The sequence below is a fragment of the Nelusetta ayraudi genome, unplaced genomic scaffold, assembly GCF_046127955.1.
Source record: "Nelusetta ayraudi isolate G7.1 ecotype Tasmania unplaced genomic scaffold, CSIRO-AGI_Nayr_v1 ptg000168l, whole genome shotgun sequence".
Taxonomy (NCBI): domain Eukaryota; kingdom Metazoa; phylum Chordata; class Actinopteri; order Tetraodontiformes; family Monacanthidae; genus Nelusetta; species Nelusetta ayraudi.
This window is the reverse complement of record NW_027466218.1, coordinates 3,657,175-3,675,316: the sequence shown is the minus strand read 5'-3', so window position 1 is coordinate 3,675,316 and position 18,142 is coordinate 3,657,175. Positions and strand designations below refer to the sequence as shown.

Below are 18,142 nucleotides of genomic sequence, written 5' to 3'. Positions count from 1 at the left end.
GGCCTGTCACGGCACTCAAGAGTCACCTGTTCAGCTGCTGACGACTTCCCTCCCATCCTGCTCTATTACCCCGAGGCATCTTGGAGCGCCCTGCAGGCGTTGTGCAAAGGCTAAGGGAGACCGGGTGCGTCGCAGTGAAGAAAGGAGGCCTTGGAGAGGCCCAATGACTTTCAGTCAACCTCTCAAGCATTCCTCTGTGGAGGCCAATGAGTTGGGCCTGTGTCAGTCGGCGTTATCACACAGCCCGTCGGGTGATAACGCTGCTAGAATAGCCCGCTGCTACCGCTGTCGAAACCTACAGGCGCCTCTTTCGTTTCATATTGTTTTCATGCAGGAGTAATAAAAAAAAAAGGAACGGAAGCCGATAACAAATCAAGCATGCACGGACGTAAGGAATCACTGTTACGCCATCATGCACGACGCAAGCTTGGGCTTGCAGGGCAGGTTAACAAATCTATCCGGCTGCAGGAAAACATGCAATATTTGCTCAAGTGTCATGTTTAAAAAAAAAAAAAAAAAAATGGTCTTGACAGAAAAAAAGTGACCGATGGCTCAACTCTTTACTGCAAACCCGCCTGCAACTGTGGGAGGGAACCGTCATGAAATTCCACTGGAATTAAGCGAGTCGCGACGCAGAGTCGCTGTGTGTCAATATCAGGCCGACACTGGTGATACGTGCTGCAATAACCACTGCACTCTTGCATGCAATTGGCTGAGTGACGGAGGAAAAATACTCCCCGGCGCTAACTGAAGAAGACGCGCGTCATCGGCGCACTGTAAAATTCCACAAGCCAATCGTCTGCTTATTCACACACTTCCTTCCCAGATATTACACATCTTATGTCAGACAGTGTGCGAAACGCCTGGCAATATCCTCCTGATTGGTACTCAATACCAATCTAAAATTCTTTAACAAGCAGGAGGCCTATAATAACCTTCAGGAACATTGCCTTTTATCCATTCTGCACAAGCACTGATGTTTTTGCATCTCTTTTTTGAGAAAAATATGACCGCTTATGATCCCTTAAACTTTTGCTTTGAGGCTTTCAGGGGGTTTCATGGGTTAATCGGGGGGGGCCTCTATCCCCTTCTATTTCGCACACTGCCGTCAGCCCCCGTGGTTCATGGGCAGGCAGGCAGGCAGGCAGGCAGGCAGGCAGGCGCTGCAGGCAGCCTTCACCGTGACTTCGCCACCCACCCCTAAATACCGCACGGGAGACCATGTGATCAAAGTGGGCGAAAGGTCCGCGCCGTGTAATCCAAACACAATAATGGCGACCTTTCACAGTCAAACACCAAGTCAGATGGCCGCGTGTCACATAGCGACGAGGCCACTACTATTTAAAGTAGCATGGCGAAGCCTGAGAGGCCCGAGACAATAGCGTCACGTCCTGCAATACATAAATACACCACGAGGTACTTTAAAGGCCCCGCATTTGACCTGCTTTCTCGTCTTTGTTTTTCAACTTAGACCTGCACAATTATGGGACAGATCAAATTTGAAATCTGCGGTTCTGAATAAAACAGCATATTTAGCCCTCTGTTTGCAGCCTCTGATGTTGAATTTAAGCTTCATGTTTTCGTGGACCTTCCTCTTGTTTTTTGAAAGGGAAAAAAACATAGCGGAGGGCGGAGAGGGCTCGAGGGGGCGGGGCTTGTCACCAACCCGCGAGAGGTAGCAGCACCCTCTGTGACATCACAAGTTTGTGTTTTTCTAAACAAATTCTGAAAAATGGATTTGGCAAAAGGAGTAAAAGGATGGACACCCGTCATTTCCAGGGAGTTGACTGACGGGACAGAGGGACGTGATTATTGTTTGAAAAGATCATGATTCATTTGGGACCTTTACTAAAGTATGAACACAGTGTTTTCACCCACTTTGGCCGCTCATTCTTGGTCAATTCTCAGATTGCAGCCCTTATTTACTGGAAGCATTTGAGTCAACCAGATGAGCGCGCACACACACACACACACACACACACACACACACACACACACACACACACACACACACTCATGAGGGCTCACACAGTCAAAACACAGCTCAGAAACCCAGGCAGCCTCCTGATCTTGAAACAGATGAATGCACGATTCCAGAAAAATCTGAGGTGTTTTTTTGTAAAAAAATAAAATACTTCCACATGTGGAGCAACTGCAGGTCTACATTTTATTGTCAAGGCAGTCAGACGGAGAAAATATTAAGACAATATGAACTAACAAGGAGATTTCTAGCCTCACAGTCTGTTGTTTTGTCTGTTTGGGATTCGCTCCATTGTGCACTGAACTCCTCCCTGTCCTAACCTTCGCTGGATTCACTAACCAGCCGGCCGCTGCGCCAGACCACTCTGAAAAACCATTATACTGCTTGCTATGAGCAATGAGTGCTGTGCTAAAGAGATTAGCACGGATGCTACATTGGCAGCAGTTTGATCAGAACAGCATTTTGACATTAACGGAAGGAGAGGAACAGCGGAGCTTCGAGCTGGTTAACAACTTTGGCAGTGACTATGACCAAACTTTCCCCAAAGGCTTTCTGTAGGAAAGCCGCCCGTGAAAGTTCCAAAGAACTTGGGAAAAGTTGCATCTGGTGTGGCAGGTGACCAGCGTAGACCTGCAACACTCAATCAGACATTCAAACACAGGAAACCTGACAACTACAAATACTTCATGTCTGCACACAGACACTATTCAAAACAGACCAGTTCTAAAAATCACATACATACAAATATCAGAGTAATTCAGTAATAAAAAAAAAAAAAAAACCCGCCAGAGGCCCAAGAGGAGCAGAGCGGTTGAGCTCCACCACTGTCCGGTGAAAAGTCCAGCTCCGGCTCTGCAGTCGTCCCTTCTGATAGCGATAAAATAAATCCCTAAATTCAGGATCCCGGTCGATTCCTCATCAGTCCGCCAGGCTTCACTGACTCTGACAGACCGTCGATCCGCTTTTGGCACCAGCTGCAGCCTTCTTGCGCCTCTTGTTCAGCAGCGGGTTGTTGGAGGTGTCCAGGTCCTTGATCTTCACCTGGTCGTAGTCCACACGCATGGTCGCTAAGGCGCTGGTCATCTCCTCCTGGGAGGGGCGGAGCAGAGAATCAAGTGTTGTGGTGTTGAAAAAAAGAAATTGAGACAGTGTTGGTGGACGGGGGAGTGCAAGAAGACGGGGGCACCGTGCCAGTCACCGTGGTTACTGATGGTTTTTTTTGCTCGACTACATAAGGTTGTGGTTCTTGGTTAGTAAAGAACTCATGGTCATCAGCCACCACAAAGTCTGCAGAGATCAGACGGCTTCTTCCCGACAAAAAGCGTTCTTGTTTTGATGACAGGAGTAGCTGCACTAAACAGTGTTTGCGGCTTTTCAAATCACTCTGTTGGAGCTATTTGTCCTATTCAATAATTTAGTTTTGTTTGGTTTGATTAATGTACCTTTACTTTCATCATAATATTTAGCATCATGTGAGTTAAAGTGAACACTCATTAATTCTTCTATCTTTAAGGTATCTTTTAGCTCGGGCACAATAGGGACCTATCTACTGTATATGTGGCTCTACCAAGCAGATGGGAGGAATTATGGATTTTTACCAGGGGAAGAGAGGCCTTTGTTTGTTCATCTGCTCGCCAATGGAATAATAAGTCAACAAAAACTTGGCCTTGGCCTGGACAATGGACTCTGTCGTATCGCTGCATAGGTTCACTCTCTGGGTGCCTTAGTGGCCGTTGGATTTTGATTCATTTGATTTGTTTGCTCAGTTTGGATATTAAGGACAGGGGCAAAGAAAATGACAAATGGCCACTGCACACTCCGCCCAGCGGGTATGTCAGGAATGTAGTTCCGGGTGTGCATTTGCCTTGAAAACAACTCTCTCTCGTAATGCTGCATTATCATTTGGGAGCGTGGTGAATGTGCAGGTCACACAGGTCACACGGGTCACACGGGTCATGTGATGAGTTTTGAGGGAGGCAGAGCTGCGCCGTTCACCTCCATGTTGTTCACTCAGCAGTTGGTGCCTCCGCCCTCACGTCTCAAAACAACAGGCACTGATGATTAATGGGAATGCACCAAATCATATGACTATGAGGATTAATGGCCATAGGTGAATTTGCCAACTATCCCTTAAACGGACCAGGCACTTTCATCATCACACACCACAAACTTCCCTTGTAATTTTCCCTTCTTTCACTGCATATCTGCATGTACTTAGAGTCTGCTAAACATTACTAAAATTGATGGATGAACAAAATGGAGTTGAGAATAACTTTAACTTGAATGCAAAAAAACAGAACATTAATTTTCATGTTTTTGAGAAGTGGATTGCTCAAGAGTGCAATGTGTGACATTTTTGCCCAACACAGCATTGACCAACGATGCTCAATGGCATATTGTGTACATATCACTCTGAAGAAATTTCCCTTTCGCAACTTATCCACCCAGATTTGACTTTTAGCATTGGTGAGGCAATGCCTTTTCTGTTCATGCTTTATTTTGGCTTGCTTGCTTTAAAGTTGCATCACTGATTGTTATAATGGTGGATAAATGGCGCTGGTGTGACTTAAATAGGCCTCTCTGTGACCTCTCTGTCACTAATGGCACCGCTAGTTTTGTTTGTTGTAACACCCGTGTGTCCTCTCGTCTAACATGCTGAATTTCATGTTGAGTATGTTTGGTTTTCCACTTCACTTTTCATTGTCCATGTCACAAAGACAGAAGTGGACTGTTGTTCACAGTATTCTATATTTAAAGGGGGAGGAGGTGCTATAAATACATATATCAAACTGTCTCAGAGTGTTCCTGCGTTACACTCACTGACTATGATCGCACAAACTGGAGCGTAAGCTCTGCCTCCCCCTGGTGGCCAGTAAGGGGACCTTTATAATGGTCTCATGTTGCATGAAAACCTACTGTACATAGAAATCATAGAATATTTAATATCAGAAAAAACGGTGATATTTTTCCTCCGTCCATGTGTTTGTCATTGTGTTTTTCAAGGCACATTTCTGACTGGTCGGCCTGCTGGTCAACAGTCACAAGTCAAGGAAGTAGTTTCATAGCAGCTGTACTCGCCCGGTGCTTAGTAGCATTGGCCAACTACAGGATTACTTGAGAGATGTTCATGATGTCACGATGACCTCATCGGACTCCCATCTCATCATTGGCTTGGTGACAAAGTTGTGACAGAAAGCATTGCAATGCCAGGATGCATCATGGGAAAGGACTTGTGTCTTTGTTTGTTTTTTGCGTGGCTGGAATCTGGAACAACCAGCTGTGACACTATTGACAAGTCGGCACTTTATCACAGAGCCAACATACAGAAAATACACAAACATGCACGCTCACACACGGAAGAGAACCTCCTCGGGCGCAGGAAGTGGATGCCAATTTCACATAGAATCAACCCCTGCACAACTGTTGGTATGTTGGAAGCGGTGGTTGTCATGCAAGCAGTGACCAGCAGGGGGCAGTGTTGCCGTGTTCCTCACCTTCACGTCCTCCCACATCTCTCTGTCTTCGGTCAGGACGCGGGTAGTGTGGAGGGGAGTGGAGGGAACCACCATGGACCGCTGCAGAGGGCGCACCACACACACACACACACACACACACATAGACAGAAGAGTCATGAGCGGAGTGTGAACAGAAAGCACACACACGTCGACTGCCTGCCGCAGGTACGCACGCTGATCCAGGTGTGGTTCCTGAACTGAGTGATGGTCATCCTCTCGTTGGGGTCCGTCTTCAGCAGTTGGTTGATCAGATCTTTGGCTGTGTGTATAAACAAAGCATCTCTTAGTATAAACATAATAAAAAGGGTTTCTACACGAAGCCCCGAGCTGCAGTTGCAGCTCTGCAACTGGTGTTGCCAACTTTGGTTCAGACAAATAAAGGAGGCCTCCTGCAGTGCTCGGGGCCACGGCCATCACAGGCCAGTGGCTCGCCAGTAGCGGTAAACTTAACACTTAAAACAGGCTTTCCAAAAAAAGTCTATGGTTCACAAAGTTTGAACGGCTTTGTTACCAATAGACATTAGAAATAAGCTGAATGCTTAAATTGTATTGAAATCTTTTAACTGGACATATTTTTACACAACAATCAATAAAGTGCAGGATGGATGGCTTTTTACAATGGAATGAAATAAAAAAAAAGGTGAAAAGAACAAGCGATCCTGATTCATAGCCTGCTCTACGCAAGCTACGCAGCCACTGCACAGTTGTTGTGAATGGGTTGCATAACGGTATTGCCTGCAGCTACGTATATTACAGTTTGGAACGCAAACTCTACGGAAACGAATGTGTGAGTTTGCATGCAAAATAAATGTACCGTCAAGACAACTCAGCAATACAGGACAAACTCCGTCCTGTATCGATTCAAAACGGGACACCGTGTCATTGTCAAATATGGGACGATTCTGTATTTTAAGGGACGGCTGGCAACTCTATCTGCAGCCCCCCTGAAGGAGTTCAGCTATTTTGTTGCTCTGAGAGTTGAAAAATTCCAGAAAACACGTGTCGGCGTGTGTGGAAAGTGATTCCGCCATTAGGGTTTGAGGTTACAGCGAACAGCGGCTGTTTAATGTCCCCCTGTCTCCACCGGAGTGCTGCTGAGTCAAGGAATTACCAGCGTGAGTAAAAGAATTGGCTGCGTTTCTTCTACAAAATTCAATGGGGGCACAAACCTGCTGGCCAAATAAAAGTCATTTTAGTCGTCTTTCAGATTTCATCACCGCTCCCTTTCAGCGATTGCATCATGTGGAAAAGACTCCGAAACTAAAAATAGGATTCTGAGCGACAGCTGTGCGACTCTGCCTGACCTCAGCAGGAAACGCCGAGCCCTGCGACACCGTGCGTGCCCGCGGTGGCTGTAAAAATCGGCCACATACAGTACATTGGTTTCCGAGAAAGGATGACGCGGGAGCAAAAGTGTGCGGCTTCACTCGACTTCGCTCACCTTCCTGGGACACGTCGGCCCACTCCGGGTTGGGAAACTCGTACTGGCCCATCCTGATCCTCCTCTTCATGCCCGGAGAGATGGCCTGGCCCGTGTTGGAGTAGAACGGAGGGAAGCCGCACAGCCTGCGGGCGCGCACACACACACACACACACACACACACACACACACACACACACACACACACACACACACACACACACACACACACAAGCAGAGTCCTTACAACTTCCCCTTTTCTTCAGCTTCAGTTAGTTCCACATGGTGCAAAAAAAAGTGCTTTGTGTGCAAAAACACCCCTGCCATAGCACAACGGCTACTCACAGGATGTACATGATGACTCCCAGGGACCACATGTCACATGACATGTCGTATTTCTCCGGGCCCAGAACCTCAGGAGCTTTTTATTATCATTATTATCAAGGACAAGAGCACAAACACCACAGAGATAGACGTCAAGGATCGGCAGGCAGGGCGAAAACATTGACTTTTTTTTCTCTGATAAAACCACATCTACATCCACATTCACATTGTCACTCACCCACGTAGTAGGGAGTATAACATGGGGTCTGCAGCGGGTTGTGGAGCGTCGTCTCCTTGGCGAAACCAAAGTCGGTCAACTTGAGGATGCAGTTTCGTTCCTTGGAGTTGTAGAGCAGGTTCTCAGGCTGCTCAACAGAAAAAAACAATAAGCCAACGGGATGAGACGAGATACTAAGATTGCTGCGGCGTCTCTCGTCTTCCCTCACCTTGATGTCTCTGTGCGCTATGTTGATGTTGTGGAGGAAGCTGATGGCCGTGCCGATGTCCCTCATGATCTCAGACGCCTCTGGGAGGAACAAAAGAGGAGAAGGAACAATCTCTCAAACCCGAAGCAGCCCCAGGATGGAAGGGAAACATGGAAAAAAATTAAATAAATAACACCTCGGCTTTTCAAGCGTAAACTAAAGGAACAAACTCAGACTCCAAATGTGGGATTAACAGTCTCGGCCACTTCCTGTGCTCCTCACCTCGCTCGGTGAAAGCCTGGTCACCTCTGGCCTGGATCCGGCTGAACAGCTCTCCACCCTCCATGCTGCACAGCGCGCGCACACACACACACACACACACACACACACACACACACACACACACACACACACACACACACACATTCCGGTTAATTACAGCCGTTCTCACACATTCAGGTCAAGTTTCTGTAATCTACAAAGCTACAAACATTGTGAATTTGTGAAGTTTTGGGCCATGTGTGACACACAATCTATTTACTTGCACCAAATATTCAAAAATGTGAAATGCGAAACATTTCCATTACCAGTTTTCTGTTGCGATATTTAGGTTTTGCTCAATTCAAGGGGTCATGGAAACACAGTTAATAATGGATAGATAGATAGATAGATAATAGATAGATAGATATTCATTTATTTATCGCGATAGAAATTCAGTTTCACAGCGGCGAAATCATCCATGAGCAAATCAGTTCATAAAATAGTACGCACAGCTACAAGCAGACCTTTGAGGGAAACTGTGACGCTGACGTGGCCCTCGATGGAGAACATTTTTCTCTCTCAGCCTTTTATTATCACTGAATCGTAGCACTGGGACATGAGTGAGATACTTTAACCGCACTGCCTCCGACTGAAAACCCCGTGATAAGCGTCACTATCTTTTTCATTCCGAGTCACAGCCTTAAAATGGAAATTGATCAGATTCCTTTCAGCAGAAGTGACGAGCGCAATACAAAAAAGACAATCTACAAAAGAGTGAATGAGTGAAACAGAAACAGGAACCAGATCATAGAGGCAGGACGTGTAAAATAAAAAGAGGAACCGCAGTGATCTCGATAAGAAGAGCAGAGCTCAACATGTGGTCGGGCGGCCTCGGTGCCTTTAATTCCCAATAGACTCTCAATGTGTGTTCACCCCAGTGGCCTTTCAACTCTCGCTGGTTCACTTCAACACCATCAGCTGCAGCTTCGTCCTGGCACCAAGCTGGACGGCCGCCTTCCCTCCAATCAGTGGCTCAGTTTTCTGATGTGGTCTCTCTCTCTCTCTCTCTCTCTCTCTCTCTCTCTCTCTCTCTCTCTCTCTCTCTCTCTCTCGTCAGAGTTCGCTTCCACTGGCAGATGTACTGACTGTACACGCAGGGAATGTGCACGTGTGGTGGTGTGGAGGTGGGCTGGGTGGGGTGGGGGAGCTCACGACAGATTGAGATAAACAGAGACGAGGACAAATTTGAGTTACTTCCTGATCTGACTTGGGTCACACAGGAAGTAGCACGACTGCAAGCCAATGGAACACACACACAGTCGTACGCACGGTCAACAACACCCAATGCCGCTTATGAGAATTCAGACTTAGTCACAGTGTAAATCCCCACAGTCAGAAGTAGGCCGAGTGACTCCTCTGGCCTCTGCGGTTCCACTCTCACCTGGATTGTTTTTCCACCAAGCAGAGAGCAATAAAAAAGTACAAAGATCGAGTTTTACGATTGTTTTATTATTTTCTTTTGTTTCCCTCGGATCAATTGGTGCCACGGTCATAAGACACAGTGAGTGAAAGACATCAAGTGAAACACAGTGGGAATTTCGCCTCTGTGTGGTGCCAGTCTGAGGCTGTGTCTGTGTGAGGGACAATTGTCTTTAATCTTGATCCACAAGTCGGATGTCGGCGAGTGACCCACACTTTCTACGGTGGAAGTTAGTTGAGTTGGGGCAACTGGACTTGATTTAAACACCACAAAATTGGTGGTTAAGCTCTCCAACACCTTTCAGAACTGAAGAGGCCTTTCGGGTGAGAGGCGAAACGTCTTCAAGATCACAAGAACAAGTCCAGTTGCCCCAACTCAACCCTTCTACGTTAAATTGGCCTGGATGACTGAGGACCTTCACAGACAAGCCACACATTCTATGTTTTTATGACATTTGACTGTAAGAGATGACGCCAATTCCCAAAGTGACCACAGTTCAGCGTCAGGAGGAGACTTCAGGGTGTCTCGTCTCGTCAATGTGACTGAATCAGCCCGGTTCAGCTCAGAAGAGGCCCTTTAGATTGGTTTACATGCAGCTGCAGCTCCGACCCAGAGGCCCTCTGGGTAATTTCTGTTTGGACAAGCCAGTGTGACTTTCACTACACACCAACAAACATGGAAACGTGTAAACAAAACTGCAGACTTTATTGCTGCAGCACGGCTGAAGTAGAAGTTGGAAAAAATAATTCTGACAGAAGAGAACCTGGAAAGTCCACACAGGGTTTTTTTTTAGAAGTCTAGGTGACCTCAGTCAATGGAAAACATGCTGCACGCAGAAAGGTCACCGCAAATTCACACAAATGAGGTAAAATTAGGATTTTAATGAATATTTCACTGTCTTAAATGGCTTTAAAGACTTAAAGAGCAGATTTCAGCTTCGATTCCCCAACCTCTCGATGTGTTGGGCAAAAAGATCTTCCTGAAGAACAGGGGTGGGCCAACCTTTTGACTGGTGGGCCAGAACAGGTTCTACAATTTGACACAGACGCCAGAACAGGAGCAGATGGACGGAGTGTTTTGGCGACCCACCTCGTAAGAGAAAGATGTTTTGGAGACAGACGGACAATCCCAAGACAGCTGAACTTTAGCAGTTTGATGGAGACAGAGATGGTGAATCAGGCTCCCTGTATGAAACCACACGTCTTTTGTTGCTGCTGATGCAGCAGTCAAGTCTCGTCTGTTCACCGACAGAAACCACAACCACCGACTGAAAACCAGCCCGTTTCCTTTTTTTTTGTTTTGTGTGGAAGTAGAGAAGGCAACGCACTGACTGATTGCAGTCTGTTCCGCCCGCAAAATAAATATCTCAACAAGAAGAGACCATAAAATGTGTGGAATAAAACAGAAGTAAAGATACCGTCAAATAAAGGAAGGCTACCACTAAAAACTGCCACAGCTTGTGCCTACATGCGCGCGCCTAACTTACACTGATTCACCTTCCAAATGAACCGCTGAGCACTTAAACTCCACTGATTTGGGAGTTTTGACTTGTGACTTTTCTCGCCTTGTTTGGCAAAATTGGGGTCTCTCAAAATAATAAAAGTATTTGTTATGACATCAAACACTGAGTTTGATAGTAGCTGGGGCGACATCTTATGAGAATTAAGGCTTATTCGCTTCACATCATTCAGTGGAAACACCTGCAAATCGCAATTGTACTTTGTCGAAATCTTAGAAATATCACCTTTATTTTGTGATAAACTGTAATGGAAACGCAGCTAGTGACCTTCGGAACGAGCAGGTGGACAAGGTAGAATAAAACAACAGAATTTGACCCGCTAGCGCGCTCCTAGACCAGGTTGTTTGTAAAACTTGCAGAGTTCTTTTTTTTTTACGAGAGATGTGAAGTGCGGCGTCCTACCACTCCATGATGATCAGCAGGCACTTCTTGCCGTGATGCATGTTCTCGTACAGGCTGAGGATCGGGACGATGTGCGGCCCCGTCGACACCCGCCAGTGGAGCTCCACCTCGCGTCTGGCTTTTGGGCTGTCGTACAGAATCTGGGTGGCAGACGGAGAGACAGACAGACGCATGAGGAAAACACCTCTATGTTCAGATAGATGAGTTTTGCTATAAGCTACGTGCGACGTCTAAGCTATTTTATTTTTTGCAGAACGAGTCTTGTGCATCTGTGTGTATTGTTCTTTTTTTTTTACTGAAAATCTTGCAGAAAATCCATTTAAAATATTTTCATAGTGATTATTAAGTTCTAAACGTAACAAATGTAAGTTATGGAGTGGCTTCAAACTGAATTGTATTCTGCCGTTGTTGCCATTTTAAGTTGAATTTGTACTTCTCACTTATATTTGCTCTGTCTCAGTTAATGACATACTGACATTTTTTCCACTGTGACTCTTTGACAGCAGACAAAGTATTCCTATTTTTGCTTGTGGTACCATTTTGAATTTTCTTTTTCAAACAAGACATGTTACGACACGAAGTAAGCCGACTTCTGGCAAAGTCAATAGGAGGCGAAGAACGAAGGCAGTCAAAAAAAAGAACGATTTCCATTTAATTCAGCTCAGTTCTTAAAGCAGCAGAAAGAAAACCACTCTGGAAGTCTTCTTGATGCCGTCAGTGGGGTTCTTAATCTCGATGAGCTGCCCAGTAGACAGGCGGCCATCAGAGGACCTCACACACACACACACACACACACACACACACACACACACACACACACACACACACACACACACTCTGTCAGTCAGGCTGTATTTTTGGATATGACAGTGACAGAGTGATCTACGGTTGCTCACATGGCTGGTCTGGTGACACACACACACACACACACACACACACACACACACACACACACACAGAGGGCCGCTAGAACGAAGCACAGGCTCTCTAACGGCTCTCGAAAGGAGGTTTGCTTCAAACGGAAGTTCTGTCAGTTGTGACCCGAGGAGCCTCAGCTGCTGCTGACAGGAGTTTCAGCTCTGGCGGGACAAAGAGGAAGTGGGCCGGTTGACTCCTTCCACTGCTCCACTGCAGGGTGTTGAAAGTAGAAGTCAGCCGTTTCCGTCGGCAAGCACCCTTTTTTTTTCCCACACGAGTGCAGCGAACGAAGCGATGCTCCGGGCAGCTTCCCAACTCTGCCAGGTTTATGGCTTTGAAGGCAACGTGAGCCGCCGGCCTTCATTTCCTGCTGCGGGCCAATAGGAGGCTCCAATAAAAAGGTGCGCTGTGTTGTTGACACAGAGGACTGGAAGAGAGACACAGATACTTAATCCCCTGACGGACTCTTACCCAGCGTGAGGCCAAATCCAGGGCAGCTGACACACCTCCTGGACCTGATCCCATTCTCAGCCAATCAGTCACTTCCTCCCAGTTAATCAATCTCTGTCCACACGCATACACACAGACGATAATACCACACACACACACACACACACACACACACACACACACACACACACACACACACACACACACACACACACACACACACCATATCCCATATGTCGACGCTCGGTCTGATATTAGGCCACCGTGTGTCTTAATAATGAGGTGGTTTATCTTTACAACACGTGGCAATAAAGCTCTGCTCATAAACGCTACATCAAAGTGTTAAAATGGTTAATCAGTGACACGCACACCAAAAGCAATTTAGTGTTCCACTTCATTCAGCTCTTAGATTTAATGCATTTGAGCAGCTTTCGCCTTTCAAACTGTTGAACAGTGTTTTCTGTCGTCACGGATTCCAGTCCTCGGGCCGTTCCTGCCGCCGCCACACGCAAACAGACATTTTAGCATAAACTCAGCTGCTGCAACCTTTTTTCAAAGAAGGTAACTTCAAGAAAAGCAGTGCTGGAGAAAATAAAGGTGTCTTGTCTCTATAATTGTCACAGAGGCAGAGGTCCAAAGGCATGCGAATGTGGAGAACACTGAGGTTATTGGAAAACTGTTTCACCACAGTAAAATACTGTTCAATACTGTTCCCAATTTTTTCCATTAATTAAAGGCATTAGAATTACTGAATGTTTTTAAATCACTTGCTTTTTGTCCAATTCGACGAATTAATTCAAGTGTACTTGAATGCTAAAAAAAAAAGCATGCCGAGAACACCTGGGGATGCACTGCAATGCAAACAGCACATTTTAAGTCCACAACAGAGGCCATTAAAAATCAATATCAAATTCTTCTGTATTGCAGCAGCTTAAGGCAACATCAGGCATGACCTTCACAGCACAGATGAGCTCATTTTGCCTTCTGTCTAGTCAACATGTTGTGAAGTGCAGCGTGTCCTTACTCAACAAAATCACATCATGAAGTGACGCAGCACTGCGCTGGAGCCCGACAGTCAACTCTGACTTTGAAGTCTAGAAGCTGTGAAAAGAAAAAGGAAAAATCTCCAAACCACTTGAGGATTTTTTTTTTTTTTTTCGCATCTCATGGTGGTTAAAGTCTGTGTGAGGCGCGGAGGAAACTCAGATGAGGCAACACTGAGCAGGAACTGAGACGACCACAAGGGCAAGCAAAGCGCAAATATTTTGACCGTGCATCGGAGCCTGTGTATAAAACATGCGGCTTCTCAGCCGACGCCAAGCCCAGCAGCCACTGCAGACGCTGGGGCAGGAAGTGAAGTGAAGCTGCACGCGGTATTAAAAGATAATAGCGGCGCTCGGGAGCAGGAGCGCGCCACAGGGATATCCCAGGTCCGCAGTCGGACAAATACAAATTAAAAGAATCCTAATGACTTTATTAAAAGGATGGCTCTCTTCCAGCTCCGGCTGCAAAGTGGATTAAAGCGAAGCCCTCCATCCATTAGGCCGAGCGCCCAGGGGGCAAAACACTCAGACAAAAGGCGAACGAGCCCTTCCACTTCAAACACCAGATTATTTCCTCCAGATCAAAGCGGTGGACAAAGTTAGAAATGATTGTGCCGCTGCAACAGGTCCCCCCCCCCCCCCCTCATCACTCAAAGCTTTAAACTGAGTCGTCTTGTAGATAAACCTGCGAGTCAGAATTTTGAAGAATCCACCCATGAGCTCAGATAAAACGTTTCCCAAAATGTTTCTGGATTTGTTCATCGATAAAGTGCCAGAGAAGCCTTCTGTCTATCACTGTCATCTTATCAATCACACGTTCTACCGCCTGCTGAGCCATAGCAATTCTAGGTAGTGTTGTTGTAGTCAAGACCGAACAAACTGAGACCAAGACCTTATCGAGACTAGAGAACATCGAGATTGAGACAAGACCAAGGCTTAATATATCAAAGACTAATAACAACAAAACAGAAAAAATGACCAGCGTCTTTTTTAAATTCAAGTTTGCTTCTAAATCGAACAGCAACATCTCTTTTCAGCAAGGTGTCTTTTAATAATTTTCTTTAACATTTTGCTGCTTTGCCAACTATTTTGAACCATTTTCCAAAAAACAACTTTGCTAAATAAATTAGAAAACAAATGAACTAGGAATAAGTGGCCGTGTCGCTCTGGGTGTCACAAACCGAGCATAAAACGGCAGCAGCTGGACTATTTTCCGTTGTTATCCGTCATTGTAGTGTTGGCTGAGTCTTGACTGGTCTTGATCAGAAATCCCGAGTCCACCCAGTCCGACACCGAGACAAGACCCAGTCAAAATGAGACCCTTTAAAAGCGGTCTTGAGACCAACACTAATCTCTAGTGCAACAACACTACTGTAGTTCTGGGCTTCCCCTTGGCGCAAGGAGCAACATCACATGTGTGCCAACAGTGTGTTTCACTAAATCCTTGCCAAAGTGAAAAAACATTTTCCTCCTAAAACCTACACTGCTGTATTTTCATCTGTTAATGTTAAAGCACAATCCAGCCCTGATAAAAACGGTTGCTACTGCGGGATCGGTGCTAATCTCATAAACAGCAGTTAGGCTAGCACTTGCTTCCCGCATTCCTTTTACATCTTGTAGTTTTGCTTTTGTTTTAGTTTTTAAGGGTAGCAGTCTCTCCCTGCTTTTAACACAACTAAAAGGAAGCTGAAACCAACTACAAACACTTTTTTGTTGGAGCTTGGTTGGATCAGATGAGCCCAGAATTGATAGCGACTGGCTCTGTTTGTCACCCTCCCAGTCTGACACATTACAAACCAGGATGCCTCGTCTATCTTTGTGATCCACTATCCCTCCATCATGTCCCCTGGGGGTCATCGGACTCGGCCAATGACGCTGCTGCTGCTGCTGCTTCCCAGTTTGACAGGCCCGATCCAGGTGGATTACTATAAGCTAGTAAATCTCGGGACCCAGTGTTGTCAGCTGACGGCCTGTGCTTCTCGCGTGAAGTCCAGCACAAGTTTCCACTGCAGGTGTCACAGGCACATGACCCGTGTGTCTTCATCAGGCCCAGCATTTGGCCGAGGGAGATTCTACATGACGCTGCTAAGGCGCAGTGCCGCACGGCACGTGAGCAGTGAGAGTTGTGCATGCACACGTGTTAGAGATACGTATGCGGACACACAAGTGTGTTGACTTGAGCTCAGTGAAGAGCCAAGTTTTTCTAGTCGTTTCCAGATTACTCATTTTCATTTCAGACTCTAGTGGAGTGGCCTCAAATGAAAAAAAAAACCTGTTTAAAGCCTTAACGTCAGAAAGTTAACCCACTGCCAAACCTGTTGCTTTGTTGGACCCTCCATATGTTTTGGAGGAAACAAAAACAAGGTTGTCTCAGGGGGCACGGACAGCGCCAGATCTGTGGTACTGTCACTAACCTGGGGGAGGAGTCAATGCCCTCGATGACATCACAGAGGCTTGATTTAGCGCACACATGCTGAAAGGTGGCAACAAGTAATAGAAATTAGTTAGTTATTGGTTAGGTTATTTTTATACGCTCTGTTCACTTTATTCTTGTTTGCCCTATCTTCTGGCTGTTGTAACACCTAAATTTCCCCGTCGTGGGACGAATAAAGGTTTATCTTATCTTATCTTATCTTTATCTTAAATAAATTGAAGGAACTGTCTTATTTCTGGGGAGTTCCCTGGCTGAACAAGGGCTATTTTGTAATTGTTGTACGCAGCAAAAACTGCAAAAATTTGAAACCTGTTCCTCGAACCTGAACAGATGCAATAGGTCTGGCATTTGATAATCCACTGGCAAGGATGTCCACGCATCAACATAAACCTATAAAGTTAACCTGTTGAGATTACTCTATTGTTCAGACAAACAAGTTGAGATGTAAAGACGTTACCTGCTTGACAGTTTCAGCTGTGACTCCAGTCTTCCTCAGAAGCCTTCTTCTCTTCTTCTTCGGGCTTTTGATGAAGACTGGAGTCGAAACTGTCAAGTAGGTAACATCTTTACATCTCGACTTATTTGTCTGAACAAAAAAAAAAATAAGAGTAATCTATCAACAAAGACAAAATGAACATTTTTAGTCTAACCTGTTGAGATGTCTAATAAGTGTTCCAACTAATGTTTGGACACTACATCATGTTGTTCTTATTAAATTAGACAACATTTGAGAAAATAAATAAATAATAATATGTCGGGTATAACTTGGCTACTGACAGAATTGTCCTATGCCCGTCCAAACTGGCAGTCAGCTGGGTCCGTCCCCCCGTTTTGAACCTACAGGTGTCAGGTGGCCTGAGTCAGTACCTTCAGCGCGCACTTGGCTCCGGTCTTCTTGCTGTAGCACTGGAGCACTTTGCCGTTGATGCCCAGGCCCAGCACCTGAGTGGAGATCTTGTAATCGTCCGTCACGGCGTTGCGCTTGATCTCCAGCTTGGGGTAGGCGGACGGCGGGAAGTTGGGCGCCTCGCACGAGCCCGTGGCGCCGGCGGGGGGGAGGAGCGCGAGGTCCGGGCGCACGAGCGCGTCTTCTCCCGCCTTCGCCTTCGCCTCTGCCTCTGCCTCGGGCGCCCTGAGTTCCTCTTCGGTACCGTTCTGAAGCATGTCGCCGCCGGCGAGCTGTCACCGACTGAGGAGGAGCAGCTGCAGCAGGAGGTAGAAGAAGGCTGCCGGGTGACGAGGAGTCCCGACGCTTCTCGACGAGCTCCGGCTATTTCCGTAGCGGCTGGGAAGAATCGGACGTGCGTCTGGACGTCCCGGACGGGACTCCAACACAGAAACTCCACTGGCTTTTTTTTTTTCTTTTTCTTAAAGGTAATTACATTTGTTCACGGTATATGGTTTTAGAAAAGGAAAAAAAAAAAAAAAAAACTTCGAAACTAAAATACAGTAATAAACTCACAACAAGCGGTCAAAAGTGCCTTAGCGAGGTGAACATTGCTGAAGCCTCCTGACGGTGAAGTCGTGATATTCAGCGGCGCTCCGGATGTGCTGCTACCGCTGCTGCTGCTGCTACCGCTGCTGCTGCTGCTGCTGCTGGTGGTGGTGGTGTGTCACCTTCCCGTCTGTCTGACTGAGCGCCTCTGGACACATGGCCAGTTTCTGTCACTGCCTGCACAAGCGCCACCCTTGCACAGTTCAGTCATATTTCCCAACAGCCGCCGTGACAACGCTTTAAAGGCGCAGCACGTTTTAAAATCAGTGGGCAGAAAAGGGAGAAGGGCAGAGGGAGAGAAGGCCCGCGGGGAACAGGACATCCCAGTAGCGGTGTGTGATACTGCAAGAGTTGGTACTGATACGATACCAAATGAATGAATGAATACAGGGCCAGTTTCGCCAATACAAATTTGATACTGATTTTTTTTTTTTTTTTTTTTTTTTTTTAATTAAGGTGAATCTATTATCAAATT

General features: G+C 46.3%; 1 protein-coding gene across 1 annotated transcript; it reads right to left on the bottom strand.

Annotated features, from left to right (window-relative positions):
- Window positions 1-2,153: 2,153 nt before the first annotated feature.
- On the bottom strand, window positions 2,154-17,336 carry mapkapk3 (MAPK activated protein kinase 3). The gene is made up of 10 exons (XM_076014193.1): window positions 17,040-17,336; window positions 11,328-11,467; window positions 7,948-8,012; window positions 7,687-7,766; window positions 7,479-7,605; window positions 7,262-7,337; window positions 6,938-7,062; window positions 5,670-5,755; window positions 5,476-5,556; window positions 2,154-3,070 (listed from the first exon to the last, which is right to left on the bottom strand). The coding sequence occupies exons 1-10, from the start codon at window positions 17,334-17,336 to the stop codon at window positions 2,915-2,917; spliced, it is 1,233 nt and encodes a 410-aa protein (XP_075870308.1). The 3' UTR covers window positions 2,154-2,914.
- Between the last annotated feature and the right edge of the window lie 806 nt (window positions 17,337-18,142).

Bases quoted from the DNA above. Each gene is read 5' to 3' on its own strand.
- mapkapk3 (XM_076014193.1), bottom strand. From the start codon at position 17,336: ATGCTTCAGAACGGTACCGAAGAGGAACTCAGGGCGCCCGAGGCAGAG. The intron at 11,468-17,039 runs GTACTGACTCAG...TCTGCCACCCAG, and splicing joins GAGCCAAGTGCGCGCTGAAG to ATTCTGTACGACAGCCCAAA. The intron at 7,063-7,261 runs GTGAGTAGCCGT...GCGCGCCCGCAG, and splicing joins GGAGTCATCATGTACATCCT to GCTGTGCGGCTTCCCTCCGT.